Raw genomic sequence first — 24,994 nt, 5'->3', positions numbered from 1 at the left:
AGAAATAGAGATGGATGAATGTTGATGACAACGGAAGATGGAAATACATACTTGTACTACTACTCCCACTGCTACTACTAATACTATTACTACTACTACTACTAACTTTGTCACCAGATTATGAGGAAAATGAAAGAAACTTAGCATCACGCACATTGAGTTAAAAAGAGTACATTTAGATTTTAGAATTTGTGTGAGCCAAACTCTTCATGTGTTCGTTACTGCCTTATCCCATAAGTTTCTTTATGGACAGTTTCATCGTCAGCCCATCTTTAATTTGAGTAAACAGCAATTTGAGACACCGGAGAGCATCGATATATATATATATATATATATATATATATATATATATATATATATATATATATATATATATATATATATATAGTTTCATCTTCAGCCCATCTTTAATTTGAGTAAACAGCAATTTGAGACACCGGAGAGCATCGATATATATATATATATATATATATATATATATATATATATATATATATATATATATATATATATATATATATTACAATGCACTCGATGCAAAGTTTGCAATACAATCTACAAATTAATGACATTTTACAATTATTATTATTATTATTATTATTATTATTATTATTATTATTATTATTATTATTATTGTAGTAGTAGTAGTAGTAGTTGTTGTTGTTGTCGTATATCCCGACACACAATTATCTTAACATCTTTCCTTCAAAACCTACTTGCATAACTCTACTGGGATATAATTTCTAAGGTCGATATCTCGCCACGCTTTTTCTCCCTCCTTTGTTCACAACTTCGAATTAGGTCAAAATATACTGACCCGTTGGTTATGTGATAATCTAAAGAATCCCGGTTGTTTATTGTTTCTGCACAACTTTGCATTGTTATATCTCTTGTTGTAAACTGCCACTAGTGATTCTAACATGTAGGAGTCATTATTTTTCGGAGATTGTGTGTTAATTGTTGTTTTGTATATGTCAGTTGTAACCGTTTTCAGTTCTCGCCATTATACATTTTTGTGTCAGCACACACGTTTAACGTTAATGGTGAAGGTCAATACCCAGTTGTATTGGCTGTAGATTAGTAAACTATTCACTGGGTTTTTATATCGTAAACACTTGTCCACGTACGATAAACCACTACTGGTTATTCCTTAAGAAACGGCGACGGAATAATCAAAGACTGATCACGTCATAAATATGATGGCCACCACAATGACTGCAACCCTTTCTACCTGACACCAGTATTGTTTATTAGTGGATCTAGCTCACATCCAAAGAAAAATATCACTTATCCAAATTAAAAAAAAAGAAATACACTGTACCAGTCAAGAAGTTCTCTATAACGTGAACAATGCACTTTTGTCCATTCTGAATAACACTATTTTATCCTGCACGGGGAATTTAAAAGCACACAAGCGACTCTATAATAATCTGTATCCTTTCTTGAGGTATTATCCGACGGAACACAATAGCCTGGCAACCATCATGACGCATACTTCTGTTTCCTATTTATCCATCCCCATGACAGCAACACTGAGACAATCACAACGGTACCACTAATCTTTGATGTTGTGTCTGCCTCACCTTTTTCTAAGTGTTGCGTTATTTTGTAAAATCTATATTTCGCTGTGTTTCTTTGGCTGCACAATATTCCATAATTTGGTATTAATGCGCCATGTTTGGGTTTCATTTTTAATATGAGCGCCATGTACAATATTCACTAAACCAATGAAATCATTTTTGTTTCACGTGTGTTATTCATATAACCTAACAGAATGACTAGTATTCCACATGATACGGAGGCCCAAGAATTAAACTCAGATAATTACACACACGCGCGCGTGCGCTGAGTTTTGTTTCAGTATTTGCATAGCAAAGTATCACTTATGATGCAGAAAATAAAACGCTAAGAGCAACGCATGATCAATGAACGTTTGTTTTCCCCTGCTCTTATTTCACAGTAATTATTGAGATTCTAAATATGTTGCGTGAAGTTGTCAATATTAGAGCACAAAAGAACAAGTGGAATTGAAACCTCTCTATAAGCACATATTCGCTAGTGATTTGTATTTAAATAAATATTTCCTATTCAAAACGTTAAACGATCGAATAATTAAGGACAATTCACACATTTCTTTATGCGCATTCTGATGCGCAACATAAAATAAAAATGACGTCATACTTAAAACGTCACAACGTCAGATACCTGACACGCCACTTTGACCAGAGACGTGTGAAGTTTTCGAATTTTTAAAACGATAAAATAGAGAGATTATTGATTGTAGACAAATGAAGATCGATATTTATATTGGAATTTATGACGTGGATAGACGAAAAGTGATGAATTATCCAGCCAATTTGAATGCAGATGAAAATTGGTTGAGAGAGAGAGAGAGAGAGAGAGAGAGAGAGTGACAGACGGCCGGTCCATTTAATGGACAGATACACGTTAGATTTAGAGCTGATCAATATAAATTTGTATACATATAGAGTATATTATACTTTTGATATCATTGATAACTTTTTTTCAGCATATATTGCATGCTATACATTTTCGCCTGTTTGTACGGTTATGTTAAATCGTTTTTTTTTTTACTTTGAAACTATCATATTTGCATATTACAGGATAAATTCATTATTAGTGGCATTATATTTCTTAAATGGAAGGTAAGAATAAAGAAAAAGAAAAAGAAAGCAATTTTCTGTGCTTCAATTTGTTAAAATACAAAATAATAATAAAAGTTTGTGCCAATAATAAGATTCATTATTGCTGTAGCCTTCTAGTCGTTACCTAAGAAACGCAAAACTTTAATATATCAATAAAGCGTCTGTGAGTCCTAGATCGAGCAAAGTTGGAAATACATTTCATTTGAAAACTTACCAAATTATTATTCAGGCACGAGTACTGCGAATGAACAAGAAAATCACTCTGTGTGATTCCAAGTAAGAGAAGTACATTTTTATTTTTTTTTAAAAAGAAAGTTTATTTAATATACACATGCATAAGATATAAACAATATATACAATCTGTACAAATGAACAAATGTACGAATTGTTTTATATTGGTAATTAAAACATATTAGGGGTATTTGTGTTCTGAAGAACTTAAGGACGATTATTATTGCTATAATATAGTGATGGTTTTGAAAACAAGAAAAATATTACCTTCTCTCACTGTTTGTGGTCAGATACATTTTGTGTACTGTATATATTTGGCCTTACTGAGTTCGTGAATATAATTTTTACGAAATGTTGAAAATAAATTCCAGTCTAAACACCCCATTCATGGATTCGATTCTAAGTTGTATCTTGCACGTTCCTGATGCGATAAGAATGATCACTTAGCAGGTGTATTTCAGCGGAGATAACTCTGTGCCCAGCAAATGGCGGCCTATAACCATTTTCAATGCGGCGTTTATATTTTTGCGGAAGACATGGGACGTAATTACTTTTAATCAACTGGTCATGACCTCACTATAACGAGGTTTGTGATGAAGACAAAAATCCAGCTATATATTTTGAAATATTGCGTGTTCTATGCAACTCTTTCTAAGGCCAAAGTCTGAAGAATTAATTTGATTTAGACAATAATTTCCTAATTTTGATGACTATAATTATCATAATGAAAATAAACTTTGTTTAAAATCTAAAAGCACCCATATTTGTGTTGTGTTTTGCTCTTTTTTTATATTTTGTTTTCAGATTTATCACTCGTATGTCGCTGTATTGGATCCAAAAGTACCAGCATATATTATTCTTATTCAAATTAGAAATTCAACTAGTTAACTTAAACACACACACACACACACACACACACACACACACACACACACACACATTCAAGTTCATATATAATGAATGCCTTTTGGCTCACTGCTGATTATATCTAGATTTATATTCCAGTTTTATTGTGCACACATTTTCACCTTTTTATTGTTTTAAATTCTTGATATCATCTCCTATTATTTAACATGTCATTTTGGTCAGTGCTTTAATCAAGGTTACTTGTTTTAACTGATGAATATACATCTTTATATTGTATACATTTTTATTAGGATTATTTGGGACATTAACTTTAATGCTAATTATGCTATCGACTGAAAAAAGATATCACGAATAATAATAATAATAATAATAATAATAATAATAATAATAATAATAATAATAATAATAATAAACAAATAAATAAATAAATAAATAAATAAATAAATAAATAAACAAATAAAGAAGAAGAAGAGGGAGGAGGTAAGTTTCGGGAAATGAGAATAGTGTGATTTGCCCTTACAGAAGTGTGATTCATTTTTACATAGAATTAGACTGAATGTTGATATCAATTTCTAGCGTACAAACTAGCTTGTCATGCTTTCTATTTTTATGGGTCGTGCGATTCTTTCCACAACACAACTTAATCCGTTAAATCAGATATCCACTGGACCACGAATAAATTCAAGTTCCTGTAAAATTTATGCGAACCTGTAGCATTTTATTGGAGGATGAAAGCTTAACGATGTGGACTTATTGGAAACGAATAAATATATATATATAGGACACGGCCATCATGCTACACGATTCTGCAAGCTACCCATTCCGATCCGCCAACGCTGTTAATATGCATCAATACACAGAAATGCTTTTCATTCATATAGCTATGAAATTCTTTAAGAAGATAATTTGATCGTGTACAGGTAGAGAAAGGTGTTTGAATGATAACTACAGTTCGATGCTATGTGAAACCACTTTGCGTTGCTGTTTTGGAAGTGTAGTTGACAGAGGGGAACCGGAAATAGCGATATATGTTTGGACGGATTAATCTACAATTCAGAACTAGATGGCATCAAACCTGTTGACTCTCTCTAATGACGTGACTATTGAAAAATCGGAGATAGTTCATGTTTTGCTATAAATCCCAATCATTCCACAAAACGAAACATTGACGATATCAATAGGTCAGCTGGTGAAACCATTTGTTCGAAATCATATTTTTCTATTTTATAATGAGATACTGAAGTGTATCAGTGGGAGGAAATTAATGTTACCACTTATCGCTATGGTTGCGACATTGCTTTTGAAACTACTTTATTTTCCTATTTCTGACATACATATGCCCTATGTATTTTATTCAAAATAGCATTTCCGTATTCAGTCCTATTTCAGTTTTTCGTCGTCTACTGCTCCTTCTCTCTTTCTTCCTTCAGCCCTCCCCTCCATCGAGATGAACAGATTTAAGAAACTTACAAACTGTAGATCCTCTAATATATATATATATATATATATATATATATATATATATATATATATATATATATATATATATATATATATATATATATATATATATATATATATATATATATATATATATATATATACCACATACATTAAAAATGACATGACATTTACAATGTTGGTATAAAGCAGTTTGATATGCCAATACTATTGGTAAATCAACTCGTGATCCGCCCATGGCGCAATAATATGCATATATAGACATTGTCGCGAGAGTCTACAGTTGATTCTAGATCAATGACCAATTTCCACATATTAGTCATTAGTGACGTATGAAAATAACGATAAAAAGTATTAATAATCCCTGTTTTGTAAATGAATTTAATATGGTACACATTTTCATCACAATCCTTTTTGCTTTCTGTTCCCCCCTCCTCTCTCATGCATAACGGACAAACAACGTAGAAATGTGGAGTGAGAGATAAAGGAATTTGGGCTGGATTAAAACCTTGAAATAGAAATTACACCAAGTAACCTACAAGAATATGGTTCTCCGTAACGATATGTGTGCACTTTCCTTGGGATCTATCTACAGTGTTTATCAATGATACAGTTGCAAACCACGTCGGCATTATACGGTAAATTTCTCGGTTGCGTGGTGCACATACAGTGATGAATTTAATGTTTAGTTGCTGTTGTTTCTTTAACATACTATAATATTCTAAAAATCGAATAGCATTAATTAAATATAAAAATATCCAAAGACATCTCTCTCTCTCTCTCTTTCTCATCGTAGCAAGATACGGGCTAAAATCTATGAAATGACGAGCGTAGAGGATTTTCGTTTGTGTCATCCCACTATGTCTTTGGACTTATTAATGATGGCAAAAATTAAGTCAAACCGACCAAAGAGAGAGAGAGAGAGAGAGAGAGAGAGAGAGAGAGTTTTAAAGTCAAACCGACCAGAAAGAGAGAGAGTTTATGGTCAGTGGTACTGTTACGAAAGCAGAACAATGACTCAGATTGACTGTAAATATATTTTAAAATATTTTAATTACATCTTGTTGGTACGTCATTTCACTTAGTTTCTGACCGCTGCAGTGGCCTAGTGGTTACGGCGTCCGCCTCTGATGCGGTAGGTCGTGGGTTCGATCCCCTACCGAGTCATACCGAAGATTTACAAAAATGGTACTAACAGCTGCCTCGCTTGGCGCTCATCATTTAGAGGTTAGTGTTAGGACTGGTCGGCCTGGTGTCAAGATAATGTGACTGGGTGGGACATCACGCTACATGTCTGCGGCATGATGCCCCAGTGCTAGACATCGCTGTAAACTGTCACACGGCAGACATCGTAGCGATATGACTGAAAAATTGTTAAAGCTACGTTAAAAATCTAAGTCACACACACACACACACACACACACACTTAGTTTTTATTCCACATTAATTTTCATGTGCCGGTACTTGAATGGCTTAGCGTTCATGTGAATGGTGGAGGTAACCAGGTGCTCTACTTTCACCATTAAAACCATCTTTCATGTTTAAATCATAAGTGTGTATTATATTGATTTAATCAATTTGAAGAAAAACAGAAACTAAAAAAATGAAAACAATCAACTTATCAATATGCAAAGGTGATTTTGAATAGCCACAAAAAGGCATAGAACTACATTTTGTAGCGGACACACTCGGGTATGTGAAGAGTTCATTCACTCGGCCAATACACAGCTGCCTGTAGTAAATCTTAACTCCGTTCAAAGGGCAAATATGTGTATTTGTATGTGATATAAATAAATATATATGTACAGTATGTACGCTGTATCATTGATATACAACTCGCTGCCTCGTTTCCTCTATATAATCAGTGAAAGGTGCCATCAAACAAACTCCTGACAATACACAATTGGATTCAAGTATTAACTTTATAAAAATAGTTCTCCACCGGAACCGTGCACATTGTCAGTGACCGAACTTGCCATGATTACTTGTTTTTATTCGATATTCTCTGTCACCAATATCGTACCGTATATTCCGATGCACATTTTAAGGAGAGAAAACTTTTGATTAAATATTCGATAAAATTATTTAAGTAAGTATCTGTTATCTCTCGTCACAATCATAATCATGTTTGAAAACTTTGTACAATTCTGTTGTGAAAACTTTGTACAATTCTGTTGTAAAAACCATGTACAATTCTGTTGTAGAGGAGTGTTGGCTGAAAATCAAGACGAAGTGGCAATCGAAATCTGGGTGTAGCGTCTGCCACAGAACTAAACTGCAAGCTTGACACAAGCATACACGTTACGTTTAAATGAAGTGATATGTAAAAACAGAAACAAAATCGTTATAGGTTTATTCACAAAATTTAAGATCTTTTATTTATTGATGCTATACTCTGAAGTTTGTCGGATATGAGAGTTTTATGATTTTTTTTTAATAGAACCCGTTTTAATAATGTTCATTGTATCAATATACTGAAGAAACGTGTTTACAAAATACAAATATTGTTCATTTTGTCTCGTGAAGGTCGTGCCAAATTTGACAAAATAGACTTTGAAATATTATATGTAGGAGCTAAATTGAAGAAAAAAAAAGGAGCTGTCCAGAACTTATTGTAAAAGTCTGGAACTTCTTTTTATCGATAAAACGCATCTCTTAATTGCAGTGGCAGAGAAGGGAGAAAAAATATCAATGCAAATTGACAATTTTGTCTTTAAACATATACAATAAAAATGAAATCTTCGTTTATTATGTAGATATAAGGAGATATTTAACTCGTAAAGTGGAAACATTTTGTATTGTCCCCGGGGTAATATTTCAACGTATCGACTAGAACAAAACCTGGTAGATATCCTCTATTTATTCGCCAGCTTTTTCCAAAACACAGTTCTTGTTTCGATTTTAATTGTACATTAGTATCCTTTATTTAATAATGTGTGTCTGATCTCCCATAAAGCTATAAAACCTCGAAATCCAGTTTTCTTTGATCGAATGAAGAGCACGATTAAATTCCATTCTACGACTATTTTCATTTTTTGCAGACGTGGAAAATTTAGAAATTGATTATTTTGATAAGCAATAGGTATGCATTTTAAAACCTATTGATAATATCTTTTACGATCAAATAAGTTGAAAGGACTGGAATTAAAAGCTGTCTGTTTGCTTACATTTGGATCCAAATTTGGAGAAGTGTTGCAGGTGTTCTCTTTTCTTCTGCACGAAATGGAGATGACACGCAAATTTGTATGCATCTTAGCAACCAAGATATGGCCATTGATCTCGCCAAGGAGACTTCTGTTGTTGTTGTTGTGGTTTTGTGTTTAACACCAACATGGCCGCCATTACAACTGGTGGAAGAAGAACCCAGAAAGCCTGAGTAAGAACCACCGACCCACTGGAAGCCACTGGCAAGCTTTCTCATATGGCAACATTGGCTGAGCTAGAGACTCGAACCGCGCTGACAGAGGTGAGATGGCAGTTATTGATCAAGGCGACTTATTTAAACGGCTATTTTGAGAAAGGGCGTTTATATATAACCTTCGTATTACATGTTTAGGAAACATATCCGTTCGAAAATGATCCATATTGAATGGTATGCATTTGAAGAAGACGTTATATAGACCTTCATGAAGATTCGCGACGATTTTTATTTGCTGTACTCTACGATAGAAAATGCTCAATTGATGAAGTATGACGCCAACCGATAATCATTGATTTTCTCTCCGTTCGGTCAGTAACAGTGGCACATGAAATTGCGAAGACATGATTGGGCTTTACACTTGACTGGATTCTAACTGATGCCTATTTGTTCTCATCAGGCAAGCCAGCTGGAAAGGATCAATGCAAAGTATAAATAGGTGTTCACGGTGACTGGGCACACACAATATTTACCTACGATACGTCGCCTGTACGGGGGCTCACGAAGGAAAAAATAAGCTATACTTATAGAGTCTAATTGGTTGTTGTTGTTGTTGTTGTAAGGTTTAACGAAAACCACCGACCCACGAAAAGCTACTGGCAAGCTTTCTCACATAGCCACATAGGCTGAATCCGAGACTTGAACCCACGCAGAGAGAGGTGAGATGGCAGTGATCCGTAACGGCGAGCGCTTTAGACCACTCGGCCACTAATTGGTTACACACACACACACACACACATATATATATATATATATATATATATATATATATATATATATATATATATATATATATATATATATATATAGAGAGAGAGAGAGAGAGAGAGAGAGAGAGAGAGAGAGAGAGAGGAGAGAGCAATTTGTTTTTTGTCCGTATTTCAACAGAACGGCTAAGTTATGCTAATATTAAAAATTTATTATTGTATATAGTGAAAGTTGGAGTAGTGTCTGACTCCTCCTTCCCACAACTCTGACAAGTAGGCTGCCTGTGGGAAGAAAACGATTAAGAGGTGGCTAACAGCCTACTTGGACAGGAGTGTAGTGGCATCACCAATGTGCAGTAATTGATAGATATCGATCGGTTAATTCAGAATGACGTTTTGTAAACTGAAGACTGCACCTTTTTCAATAACTCGTCAATTAATTGGTAAATAATGTTCAGAAGTATATCTCTCATCTTTATTTGGAAAATAATGTGGTTAAAGAAGCGTGCTTAGTATATATCTACTCTTATGGGTGGCATTCATTTCCAAAATAAAGGAATCAAATTCATATATAAAATAGGGGCATTGTTGATTTTAGGAATAGTTTTCTTATACACGGCAGATAACGTATCCCGAGTACACGGAAGAGAAGAAAAAGTTAATGTCACACTGTGCTATGAAATATCGGTTGGCCATTAGCTCTCCCCTGGGTAACCTCCTGATATCGGCGCTAAGCTGTTGCAAAATGCTGGAAGTAACAGTTTGAATAAAGCACACCGATGAAAGGCAACAGTGCAAGCGTCATCTCATAGAACACCCCCATTACTCGTGTAGCAGATGAAGCGACGCTAGATGAAGAAATTAACTTATTACGATGTCTTATCGACCAGGATCTTGTCCAGTGCATACCTAGTCTTTCTTGACATTTTCATAACCTTTCAGAAATTATTTCCAATTTGATAAATTTTTACGATGTATTTTATGATATAGATAGAGGCACTAATGTTTGGCGAGTGATTTTTAGATCTCCTGCGTTCAGAAGAAAACTGATGCATATGAATAATTTATGCTTTTTCTCGATATGAAAAATGTTGAAAATGTTTCAGTTCTACTGTTTTGTTTGTACAAGTTATTCATCACATACTACAAAACGATATTGAAAGCTTTATCCTTTTTATTGACATAAACAAATCTGATTTGGTAGAACAAGGAGAACAGAATACAATCACCCAATCAAATTCCTCTTTTGTTTGCGGCAGTGAGTTATCCTCGTTAAAGATAATTTATTATTATTATTATTATTTTTATTATTATTATTATTATTATTATTATTAGTGAGTAACACGCAAATGTCTTATCCCGACTGGATCATTCTGAAAATGAAGCATTTGTTTTATGTTCTGAGAAAAACTGTTATATACTGAAGTAAGGTTTATCTTTGTTCATTATTATTCTACCTGAGTGAATTCGGTCGACGTCTGACATTATCATAAAGGACAGACACTGCAGTCATATACGGGAAGCACGTTGTGCTCTGATTTCTAATTTCAGTTATATTAAATATATATATTTTTTTAGTTTATATCATAAGAATAACAAAGCATTCCATTTTTATTGCTAACCTACGAAACGCCGATCGTAGGTTCATTTATTCTTCAATATAATGTTCTTTGATTCTGTCATTAACACGGCACGTGTCTGCTTAACTTGACATCGACATCCTTGAGAGATCCGATAAGGTCTTGTAGGTCCCATTTTATTACGAAATGTCGCTATCGGCTTCTTCGAAGACCTAGCTGTCAATAGAATTCTGATCGTCAGGAGAAAAGCCAGCTGAAATGTAAATTTGTACAATATTCCCATTTTGGAAAATGTCTTTGTCCAGTTCATTTTTAACTAGAAGACGTCTATAACCTAAAAGCGTTGAAGAGTTTTAATTTCTTTTTTTAAAAGGTGACCAGACAATTTCTTTCCAGCCGAAAACACACGAATTTTCTAACAAAATACGACAATTTTAGAGAGCATTTTACGACTTCTTCAATGATATATTTTGATTGATAAAGTATTATGGATACGTGAGTGCAACGGATAAATTTTGATTTAAAGAAATCAGGATCTCGGATGCACGAGAAGACCTTCTTGACCCTCATTTGGTCTGGGTTTGTAGAGAACGGCCGATATGCCCTCCTGCGTGTCGTTGAAGGCAACTAATTGAGGCAACCTGTTCAACCTGGGTTGCGCATCGTGATGTTACTCAAACTGAAAAGGTCTTGAACATTTAAAACAGTGCGGTCTATACTTTTTAAAAAAGAAAATTGTCTTTGTTTTGTATGATATTTCATGCCTAAACTTACTCGGTAAATATTGCCATGATTGTGCTAAAGTGTCGTTCACCCTATATATACGTCCTATGACCATTTGTAAAAACATTTTAAAGTTGCACACTGTTTAACACTCACCCGTACTAATGTACACAGGATAAAACAATTGAAAAGAAAATGTATGCCAGACACTAATTTAATGCATTACAAAAAGTATATTTTTGCCCCAAGTCGCATAAATGTTCTTCAAAAGAAGCCCCACTTTATTTCAAGGAAAGCGAGTAATATTATAATGTGGATAATGCAGTGACATTCACACACATGTGAGGTATTAAACTAGATCCAAATGCTTATACGCATATTTTAGGGGATACCATTTCATTTTTGTGAGCTAATTTAAAAATACGAGTGATAAAGTTTGTTTAGGTGGGCTACAGCCATTTTTTTCATTTGTAAAATTTGGATGTAGTCGTCCTTATTATAAATAAAACGTTATCAAATAAAACATGTCTAGGAACCTTTCGGGAAAGAGTTTAGTGAAAAGGACAATTTCCAAACCCATACTGATAAATAGTACAATATTCCAAACACGTACACGCACATTTGCTTGACACAAGTAACCATGACAATATTTGCTTGAAGCACGGAACCATTCAAAATATACATTATGAATAATATATGGAAAAACATACTTTGGTAGTTAAAGTAGGCTGATAAACACATGTTGCACACCGTGTGTATCGTATGTAAAGCCATTCATATATAGAATATTTCAGGATGTTGCTTGCTTTTTCTTTTTTTCTTTTCACATACAAAGGATCTTGCTTGCAATGTGTTGTTTTGTATTTTGATTTGAACAGGCCGAATATAAGATCATTCGTGATTTAATCGATATTTTGTACAGTACCACGGCCGCCAACGACGAAAGACGAAATAAGTCTTACTCGACATGGTCGAATGGGGTACAATTTATACCTAATAAAAACTAATCTGGCCTTTAAAAGGCAGAAAACCATTCATACTACAGCAAATATGATGAATATTGTACATATATTGTATGAAATATAGGCGTGTGCATATGCTGAAATAGAATGATTTGCAATAGTAATTTTTTCGGCGTTGACGCGAGTGACTCGCAAAAACTGATGAACTGTTTATACATATTCTCAAATGTTATATTCCGCCAGTGCCCACTTTTATCTGACCCTTTGTTAAAGTCGGAAGTGTTCTCCGTTTTCTAAGATTAAGGGAGCAGGTGCTATCTCCTTGTCTTGTCTCTTTTCTGATTCTTATTACAAAGGGCGAAGGGCGAATTCCCTCTTGCCATCAGGCATATCGAATTAACCGCTGTTGACATTCAAGTGTTATCGTCGAGTATCTTTTCTTCAGCTCTTTAAGTTCTTCATGAAAAATTACCGAGTTTGAGGGGATTCTCGACTTTTGCAACTGTCTTCAGCAATCAGTTTAATTGACTAGACTGGCTAGACGATGCCGTGGATTGCGACCCGCAATTGTTCTGCTAGAGTTTGACCTGCCATGTCTTCTTTATCACAATTATATTTTTATCAAGCGCACTTCCACTCACCAACGTACTGGACCTTTTATTGGAATTGTCTTCCCGATCTGGTGCTTTTGAGGGTGGATATGTGTTCGCAAAACTTTGACTGTGCTACCGATCTACTCTTCTCGTTCTATCACCGATTTTACTTCAATGCACTTGACAGTAATAATTGAAACAGAGCCATCGAGTCAATGATTGTTGGAGAAAACAACAAGAAAACAAAGAAACAAAGGAACAAACAAGGCAACAACAAAACAAAGAACACGCGTTCCTTGATTTTTCAACAAGACATTCGGCAATGTAAAAATGAAAAACAAATATAATTTTATCAGTTGATAAAACATAATAAAAAGATAACGCATTCTGAGATTTTCAGCAAGATATACATACATATGAATCTGTTTTAATGCAAGAATTTAAAAGCGACATTATCAATAGAAGAAAAAAAAAATGCAATTCATAGGGTTTCCTCTTCACGAAAGAAAAATTAAGAACACCTGATAAACATTCAAAGCCAAGATGGACGACAACAACAACAAAAAAAATTCAAATTTCGGAATGTATCTCTCATAGCATATTTTGAATGTAGAAAGACATTTTGAGAAAACAGACACATTTGTTTCCTTCTTACCCGAGCTCAAACTCCTGTTGGCTGTATTTATTCCAAGTAAAAGAAAATAATGTTGGAAATAATTACTAAACCCGTCACAAACTGAAAACAAATGCAGTTTTGCTTTCAAGGCGTTATGATTGTTATATAAGACGATGAAAATGTCAGAAATAATAGGTTATGAGGCCGGTGTTAATAAAGTGTATGGTTAACTGCCAGCATCAGTTGTTCTTCATCATGGTAGGACCACACACGCATAGGTACTTCAGCAACGAGTAAGTAATCTTCGAACGTGGCGTCTATTAAGCTGGTCTTGAGACGAATGAATGAAAAGCATTAATGCTCACATCGTTTGTTTTTTAGTTGGGGGGGGGGGCGGGGCGGGGCGGGGAAATGAGAGATGGGATAATTATAATTCAGTTTCAAATGAGAAACAAATCCGAGTCCATGAGTACCCATCGCCCTGCTTGCACCCCGTCCCCCCTCTTTCGCTGTATATCATGGGACAATATTGAACATAAAATGGAGAGACACACATATGAGTGATACGCGAAGAATAAGAAATATTTACATTTTGGTACAGAGAAGAAAAAATTTGTCAAAATAATGAAGATTTCTACATTAACGAAAAAGAGTGAAATAAAACGCGAACTTACTTCAGACGAAACAAATGGCTGATTTTTAGAACACTGCCATGCTTGTTTAATTTAAAGGGCAAAGAAGGATGTAACCCATTTTTAATATAGATTTTCTCAAGCATAAATAGATAATGGGTACGTTTTTTGTTTTGTTTTGTTGAAAGAATAGGTGACATCAGTCCGCAGTTTGTACAGTTTTAATAGTATACGCTCAATGATGCCGTGAAGTGTGTGGTTTAATTGTGGGATAAAATTGTAACTGTAGTATTCTGTTGGTTTTACAAATGAAAATTGTAATAATAATAATAATAATAATATCGAGAATCTTATACTTAATTTTAAGATAAACAGTAAAATTAGGTAAAAATATATGAAAAATAAAAATATGCCACTGTTTTGCAAACATAGGGAAATTTAATTGGCTATTTTATTAATATATAATGCTAAGAATATATTGTGCAAAAAAAGCAATGTATAAAACTGTCAAAAACGGACAAGCCTCATATACAAATACAGTAAAACATATAAATCACATGCAAAAATCTGTACAACATATACAAAATCACATGTAAATACCATGTCAAATACGTACAAATCTGGCACGTACAATAATGTGTCAAACACATACAAAACGCATATACACAAATCAATTGTAATATATTCCATAAACATCATACTATGAAAGTATGAAGAGAAATGGTAAATAAAACACGATAAATTAATGAATATATATAATGAATTATGTGCAGGGAAATAAAGGAAAATGTTTCAATATGCTTTCATATCGAGGATCTTTGTGAGTACCGACAGCTGACTAATTAAAACTTAAACATATAAAAAAATATTGTAATGCTCTGTCATCATTAAAATTCGATATAAATGCCTGCCTACTTCAATCAAGTACCCCCTTGTAAATAAGCAAAAATTATTCAGTTAGCCAGTAAACCATAAAGTTTTTTCTGTCTTATTTCGTCCTTTAAAATCATCGATTCTGTTTTTCTAACAACTGATATGATGTAATGTAAAGTGCTTTCTCTGTCAGCTTTGTATTGCATTCAGATTTTTTTTATAATAGATGATGATGATGATGATGATAATAATAATAATAATAATGATAATACCGCTCAAGTGACCGAGTGGTTAGATCGTCCGGTTCGGATGCAGGAAGCCATGGGTTCAAACTCCGGCCGAGTCATACGAAAGACTTATAAAGTTGGCCTGGGATTAGGATAATGTGACTAGGTGGGACATCATGCTATATGATGTCCCACTCAGTCACATTTTGTCTCTATGTCTGCGGCATGATGCCACAATGCAAGACATCGCTATAAACTGCCACAGTACAGACATGATAGCGATATGACTGATTTTTTTATATATAAAAAGCTACGTTAAAAATCCAAATCACACATGCACACACACAATACTACTACTACTAATTATAATAATAATAATAATGATGATGATGATGATAGTAATAATAATAATACTGATGATGATGATGATGATGATGATGATGGTAGTGTTGATGGTGATAATGATGATAATAATGACCAAAGTTCATTGGCTGATTTTAGTTTGCGAGATTGTGAACCGGAGGTTTGACAAATATGATTCGAAGAAATAAGCGGTTTAAGTACTAGAGCACAGACACACGCAAATGCAGACTCCCACCCCACCCTCTTATACATGCAAACACACACACACACACACACACACACACACACACACACACACACACACACACATATATATATATATATATATATATATATATATATATATATATATATATATATATATATATATATATATATATATATATATATACTGTATTTCTAACTATTTTCCTTTTTCCATCGCTTTGTTAAATCTTACATCTATAGTAAATGGATTTAACTTTCTCTTCTCTTTTTGTGTCCTTTTTGTCTTCGCTGCTACTTATGTAACATTGATACGTTAGCATGTAAGTCATTACAATAATAATAATAATAATAATAATAATAATAATAATAATGATAATAATAATGGTTGTAGAAGTAGTAATATCTTTTTCGTTTTGGAACATGAAATCTCTATTAATGTAATCTGAGTATTGAAACCATCGGAAGCTATATCCTCTGAGTATAAAGAAATCTAAAATAAGATGTAAACCTGTAAATGATATACCTGTAATACCTGAAAACTCTGTCGCCTTTCTCTCATAATTGATGATTCGTCATTTTCTATCTACAACAATAACTGCCTTGATTTAAGTAATTGTTTCTTTGTTGTAATTAAAGTTGTTTAGCTGCATTAACAATAAAAACAGAGGGTGTTAGCTGCCGTCTAAATAATTCGGCCATTCCATCACACTATCGAGGAATGTTTTCTATCGCTTTGCATGTGTTATTACGTCGGTTTATCGGTAGTTGCGTGTTTTGTTGTCGAGCCCGCAGCAATTAAATTTGATCTGATAAGGTAGGTAAAACATTCTGATTTGAATTGTCAGTGCAATTTGCATCACATGGGGTTGTCAATCCAGGCGAGGAAGTGTTTCGATTCCACGAGTTCGAGACGTCTCAGGCGTGTACAAAAATAACACGCTGTAGGCAACAGTACCTATATTTCTTCCAAACGACCCCAGCTGAGACGAAGATTTGTTAATTGTGTGGATTGTTGAGGTCACTTGCTTCCTTTCTAATCCAATTATTCTATACAGGGAGCTGTTTTGAAAACAACAACCATTTTGAAACCGACAGCCATCAGCGGATCTACGTTAAATCATATAGTAAAGCGGTAATATGCGAACAAATATTTGGAAGAGTTGGGTGGGGGGCTTAAATCCATTGTATGGGGTTGGATAAGGACAAGAAGACACTGAATATCTACTCCAATTTTTTTGAAGATCTTAGGCCCACGAACATTTAACGACATAACTAGATGGATCGTCGATATATTATGAAAGTAAGCAGTTAGGAGTAATCATTTGGTCATAATCTTAGACTCGGATGTGCCGGCGCATTGTGCAGTTGCAGTTGCACGTAACTTATAAAAAAGTATATGCTGTAAGTTAGTTTTAAGTACCGTATGCGTCGCACATTAATAGGAAAGTTGTTGTTTGTGGGTTTAACGCCATTTCTCACCGCAAGTTAGGCTATACATGGCGGCCAGTGTAACTGGTGGAGGAAGACCCGGTGAAAACTCCTGTAAGACCCACTGACCCACGGGAAGCTACTGACAGCTTTCCAACATATCCACATATGCCAATCCCGAGACTCGAACCCACTAAAACAGGGGTGAGATGGCAGTGATCTGTAGAGGCGAGCGTTTTATACCATTTCGCCTCCCGGGGCCCCTAATTGGAAGGTAGACTTAACCATAAGGAAACAACAAACGTACAGAAGAAACCCGTACACGACCGGTAAAACTATACTAGATTTGGAACTTTCCTCCCTAATTAATAAGGATGCCCGAGGTTTGGTTGATTGTACGGAAAGAATGCACATTATCATTCTCGAGTGATCGTGAAGATTCAGACACTAAATTTGACCTTAATTCTTAAGCTATTCATATGGGCTGATTTTTAACAATGCCGATTTACATATATTCCAATAAAATACACTTCTTTATTCAAATTGAATCCACTCCTTTATTCAATATGAAATACCGTCTTTGTTGGACTGCTCCGGTAGCCTAAGTTGTTATAGCATCCGCTTTAGATGTGGGAGGCTGCGAGTTCGAACCCCGGCTGCGTCATACCAAAAACTTTTAAAAACCGTACTCGCAGCTGCCTCGCTTGGCCTTTAGGACTGGACAGTTTTAGGACTGGTCAGCCTGGTGTTAGGACTGGTCGGCCTGGTGTTAGGACTGGTCGGCCTGGTGTCATGGAAACGTGACTGTGTGGATATGATTCTACAAGTCTGCAGCATGATGCCCCTATGCTAGACATCACTATAAACTGCCACACTGCAGACATCGTACCAATATGACTAAAATTGTTAACGCTCCGTTAAAAAATCCAAATCACCACACACACACACACACACCTTTGTTCAAAATAAATCCACTTCTTTATTCAAAATAGTCCACTTCATTATTAAAAATGAATCAACTTTTCTCTAAAGTTTTATTATTTGGAGAATATCCTTACAAATGGTTATAGAGTAATAACAATTACATCACCTTCGAATCAGTGGTTACACAATGATAACAATTAAATCATATTGGAAAGAGTGGTTATACAGAGTAACAATTACATCACCGTGGAAACCGCGGTTATACAAGAATAACAATTACATCACCATGGAAGCAGTAGTTATATATGAATAACAAGCCAGTCAAGTTAGATTCCGCAACGCATCCATGGATTTAAAGTTTACACATAACATATTTTACTCCATAGGAATAATAATGGTTGCTACGTATATGATCCAATGGGAAATACAAGGTTTATTATGACTTAGCTAAATGCTAAAATGTATGTTTTGATCTACAAATGTAATTTGGAGGATACGAAAGTGCAGTATGAGGGTTCTCGCCTCCCCCTATCCCTCATATTTTTATTTTCATTCGTTTTTACTTGCAAACATGTACATGTTGATGTTACCGGAGCTACACAATTCAGATAACCTCTGCTATTTAATCGAGATAATAACATATTATCGGCTGTTTATCGGCGCAGTAATTTGCCGAAAATCTTTTTTATCGCCCAAGATAAAACGCAGTCTGTTAAGACGACCTCGGCGATATACACGAGTGGGATGACAGTAATACTGACCAGGAAGCTACGAATGAGAAGAAAGTCATGTTGTGGGCTGCGAATTTCTCAGATGCACTAGAATCTTATGCTGGGTTTTCTTATTTTTCCTCCTCCTAAAAGGGGGTAGATGGGGATTTTTTTCTTCTCCTTTAGCTGTGTCAGATATAAATCCCAAATTTCATTAAGACAATGTCAATCATATTGCTCTGTCTGTCTGTCTGTCTGTCTCTGTCTCTCTGTCTGTCTGTCTCTCTCTCTCTATACACACACACACACACACACACACACACATATATATATATATATATATATATATATATATATATATATATATATATATATATATATATATATATATATATATACACACACACACACGGTTGGAAATAAGATAATTATAATGGAATGAATTGATTGGAAGAAATTTAATAAAGTTGATTTTATAAAGACATTGGAATGTCCTACGTTCTATTTCTGTATGGAAAGGTCAATTAATTTGAATGTTAAGACGCATCTTGTCTTGAAAGTGTAAAACTATTTTCATACAATATGCAGTAAAGTGCGTTAAAGTTTTTATAATAGATAAATCACGTGAAAACCTCATCAATACCTCATGTGCTTATACAGAAGATTGTATATGTTCTTTCATGTTTAGTAATAGATTGGGAATCTGAATAAAGATGGATGTATTTGTATGATTTCTATTTCTGGTGTGGTTAGAATGTCTTTTGGTTAAAGTTTTGTCTACCATTTTATAAAAGAAAGAATCTGAAAATAAATATTGACGCCTGTGTTGAAATGATCTCACTTAGTTAAATTTTAAGAAATGTGTTATGTCTATGAACTCTGGTCCATGTTGTTGTTGGTGATGTTGTAATTATGAATTCTGGTCCAAAATATTGCACTAACCTTGCTGAATTTCTAAGTGATTCATAAATTCATGCATGTAAAATCAGCGTGTCATCTTTATTACAGCGTAGTATCTTTATTACAGCGTAGTATTACAGCGTATTATCTTTATTACAGCGTAGCATCATTATTTTGTAAAAAAAGATTATTGGACCAAACTCATTAAACTTAAACTAACTTAATTTCCATCTTCAACTAGTCCGCCAGAAAAGTCTTTGATTATTGTATTAAACTACTGCGTCGAGAATTTATACAATGAGCAGTGAAAAAAGTATACAATTTCAAAAATATGTCATCCATTTGTCTTTTAAGCGCTGCTTTAGTCTAGTTCCTTGGGTCAACATTTGCCAAGCTTGGTTGAAACTGCATTTCACACGTTTCTAGCAAATTCAGACAGTTCGGTTCACAGAAAGGCTAAAGAGGAAGTGTAAATTTTTTAAAATTTACGCGACCGCTTAGCACCGTAAAGTGTGACACGTCCAAATGCTTTGTCAGCAATCGCGGCGAATTTGTATGCGCCTTTTTGAAGTTCTAGGTATGATCAAGTTTCAAGAATTAAAGAAGAGGCAATGAAATATGTTCGTTGTTATTGCATCGGTCCATACTTAATATCGGATCTAATTGCTTCTGACATAGAATCGTTGCTTGAGCTGAGAGTCATGGTGAAACTCAAACCTTTTCCCGCCAGAACCTGCCGCAACGTGTACACCATTCGTTTTATGTATAATTTAATCTGCTATTCTCACGAAAGGTGATTGTTAAATTCCGACTGTTAGACATTCTGGACAAACTGACAGGCTCCCCGGTCACCCGCAGTGAATACGTTTCTTATTTTCTAAAAATGTCAAAACCTTATTTCTTTTTTTAATAAAGTGTATTAAGAACTGACTCCTAGCGATTTAAATGTTCTGCCATGTCTGAAATCCATTTTATAGTAAAATATTGTGATTAAAATCCATCAGCTCTAACGTGAGTAAGAAATATATGCGACTAAGAGATATGGCTTAACCCATCGTGGTAAATTATCATTTGGTTATCATTTGTTACCTTCCATTATAAACTGAAACACAGACTGGAATTTCTATAAAAAAAGATAAATATTAATTCGATGATGAAATAGGGAGAAGAGATAGTGTCAACTTGAGACCAAACGAGGGACATGAATTTTTTGTACGGTAAAGGTGCCATATTCCGACATACGTAACCACTACTGTGCGTTTTTGTTATAGTCGTCCGTTTTTTTCTCCCAAAATTCATATGACTTTCGATTGGAAAGATGGCCGTCATATTGTTAATAGTGATAGTAAAACAAAGCGGTTCAAGAAGCCGGGATAAGGAAAATTTCCAAGGTCGCAGCCCATTAATAACGAAAATGCTGCACATGAATTTCATGAGCGTGTTGGATAAATCCGATTCACAGAAAGCGATATGCTAAAGAGTTGACATATAAAAATAATAAACCAAAAAGTGTGCCCATTTAGCGTATATGATAAGCGGGGTATCTCACAAGTTTGCAAGTTATTACATCCTTGTCTGTCCTTACGCATGTCCGTTCTGGCTAAGCCTTTGTTCTAGGTTAGTTCCATCGGCACTGTAGTGGGACATTCTTGTTCCACGAACATAATTTTAATGCTATTCAACAGGCTGTGGTAATTAGCAGGCATATATGGCAACAGTTTAGTTAGGATGTTTAAGCCGTATACGTTAAAGAGAGTATTATTTAACTATTACTTAAACCTAACTTTATGATTCGTATCCGAGGTTGATCAACAATGATCGGAATTTAGAGACAGTGATGATATATTGGAATTTAGACTGTTTTGGAGACAGTGATGATATATTGGAATTTAGACTGTTTTGGAGACAGTGATGATATATTGGAATTTAGACTGTTTTGGAGACAGTGATGATATATTGGAATTTAGACTGTTTTGGAGACAGTGATGATATATGGAAATTTAGACTGTTTTGGAGACAGTGATGATATATTGGAATTTAGACTGTTTTGGAGACAGTGATGATATATTGGAATTTAGACTGTTTTGGAGACAGTGATGATATATTGGAATTTAGACTGTTTTGGAGACAGTGATGATATATGGAAATTTAGACTGTTTTGGAGACAGTGATGATATATTGGAATTTAGACTGTTTTGGAGACAGTGATGATATATGGAAATTTAGACTGTTTTGGAGACAGTGATGATATATTGGAATTTAGACTGTTTTGGAGACAGTGATGATATATGGAAATTTAGACTGTTTTGGAGACAGCGATGATATATTGGAATCTAGACTGTTTTGGAGACAGTGATGATATATTGGAATTTAGACTGTTTTGGAGACAGTGATGATATATTGGAATTTAGACTGTTTTGGAGACGGTGATGATATATTGGAATTTAGGCTGTTTTGGAGACAGTGATGAAACATTGGAATTTAGACTGTTTTGGAGACAGTGATGATATATTGGAATTTGGTTTTGGAGACGAATTGGACATTACACTTCATCCTGTAAATAAGCAAGCAAATCAAGAACAAACAAACAATAAAATAAACAAACAAACAAACACAACCTGTGGAAATTTTAGACATCTGAACGGTTTTTGTCATGCTTATCCCCGTCAAATTCATATGACTTTAATCACATGCATCTAAAAGTTTATGTTGCGTGAGTTGTTGAATCAATTAGTTACTGTTGTTTATTTCAGTCTGTAGCGAAAATTGTATTGAACATGATATTAATTAAACAAGGCGAGTATTTCCGAAATTATTCATTTTTTGTTTAGATCCTTGTGCATTTGTTTTATTTATTTAGGCAAGATAATGCGTTTAATATACAGATATTTAGCTGACCTTTAAAACCATCAACTTAAAAATAAAACAAACAAAAAACATTTGTTTTACTTTCTAAATTGTTGCAATGTGTACAAAACCACCACCACCACTACCCTTTTTATGGAAGGAAAATTCGTCTTATTGTGTTGTAATTTAGTTATACCTTGACATTTGCCCACTAAATATTATATCCTAACAGAAGGGGATATTGACCGTACCCGTTTATGCCAATTGAACGGGCTAATAACCATGCCAGTTTACGACAACATAACGGGCTCATAACCATTCTTGTTTCTGCCAATTGAACAGCTAATAACCATGCCCGTTTATGCTAGTTGAACGGGCTAATAATCACGACCGTTTATGTCAGCTGAACGGGCTAATAACCATGACCGCTTATACTTTCATTTGTATTACCTATTCGATTGTTGGGAGGTGGGTGAGGAGAGCCAAATAGGCAGTCAGCTGATATTCTGCTCATGGGTATTAGTGGTTTTCACAGTGTTATAATCGTCCTTATAAAGAACTTTATAAATAAGGTTACTTTTAAAATGTGTGAATGAACGAGATTTGCAAAACATTTAAAAACTAATTGATTAGACATTTTGTTTTTGTTCTTCAAATAATGAATGTATAGAATCCGTTTGAGACAATTAAAAACTTAACAGCAAACAAACTGTTGCAAGGTATGAAGCTGAGGAGTTTAAATGTGATTACTTTGTTGAGAGTGGAGGTAATGTTTATCACATTAATATAAGCAGACTATATTCAAATCTCATTCGTGAAAATAGGTTAGTAACAATACATGAACTTAAAACAAAAACACATGTACATTTCACTATTAAATAGTAGCTTTTCAGGACTGGCTATTTTGATTAATTTATCAATTGATGAAAGTATTTTCTACTTCTAGGTATGGTTTCAAAATAGAAGATCAAAGGAGCGCCGAATGAAGCAGCTAAGTGCGCTTGGAGCGCGCCGTCATTTTTTCAGAAGTCCAAGACGCATGCGCGCCCTTAGGGCAGGAATGTCTCCTAGTGAAATCGAGGAGAGCGAAATGCTGGGACAGGGATTTAATTACTTCAACGGTAATTGCGCTTACCTCCTTTCTCCCGGTTCTTTGATATTCTCTTTATTAAATCCTTGCCAATCGCTCTTGATAACAATCCTCTCAATGCATGTTCTCTCTTTTAAAAAAACATCACTCTGACGCGCATACTTCTTGTGGTTCTTTAGTCACCATTATCTTGGAGAAATTAATTCATCGATTAAATAAGCAAGATATAAAAGGCGAGTGTGTATGTATGTATGTATTATGTTGTCCATATAATATGCATATTTCAGATGTCAGGACAATATGTGTGGACATTATTTTATTACTATCGTAATCTACTTCCGATACTGGTAAGCAGAGCGTATCGAGATTAATCCAGATCTCAAAAAAAAAAAAAAAAGAAAAAGAAAAAAAAGAATTAAGTATTGACATAATTAAGGGACGCACAAACCAACTGGAAAAATTCAAGAATGCTTATGGCATTGGATTTAGAAGCGTGTGTGCCTGAGTTATCTCTCTTCAATTGCTCAGGTATTTAGTCGTTATTTCAAGACGAGGCTACTTCATACATACTGCATGCATCATTCACGTGTCACAGACTCTAGAATTCTCCTTGTCACGCGCCTTCTCGAAACGACAGAAACAACGACAGAAGATGTAACATTGATATTTGTCTATTTATGGTAGTTGTAGTTTGACAATGATAACAAGTAAAAGTGATTTAATAATTAATCTGTCAGAATTAATACTTATCTCTTTCTTAATGGGTGGTGGTGGTGATAAAATAAAAATTGTAGCTTTTAAAACAGCCAGATATGTTGTTTTCTCAATTATTTTAACTCGGATATTTATCCAAGTGAAACTGTTTAAAAAAGCTATAATGTTAGTAATGATATATAGCCATCTTTCTCAAGTACCAATTCATTACAGTTTTATCTATAAACACGGATAGTCGACGGAACAGTAGTTGTA

At 34.4% G+C, this 24,994-nt stretch overlaps 1 protein-coding gene across 1 annotated transcript in view; it reads left to right on the top strand.

Annotated features, from left to right (window-relative positions):
- The window catches only part of LOC149775738 (LIM/homeobox protein Lhx1-like), a 70,603-nt gene that overhangs the window by 37,244 nt on the left and 8,365 nt on the right, over positions 1-24,994 (top strand). Inside the window, exon 4 of the mRNA XM_089943220.1 lies at positions 23,882-24,056. Coding sequence (XP_089799346.1) covers positions 23,882-24,056 — 175 coding nt within the window. The remainder of the gene's footprint in view (positions 1-23,881; positions 24,057-24,994) is intronic.

This window comes from Sinohyriopsis cumingii, chromosome 19, assembly GCF_028554795.1.
Source record: "Sinohyriopsis cumingii isolate HCF-2022 chromosome 19, ASM2855479v2, whole genome shotgun sequence".
Taxonomy (NCBI): Eukaryota; Metazoa; Mollusca; class Bivalvia; order Unionida; family Unionidae; genus Sinohyriopsis; species Sinohyriopsis cumingii.
This window is presented reverse-complemented; position numbering and strand designations above follow the sequence as displayed.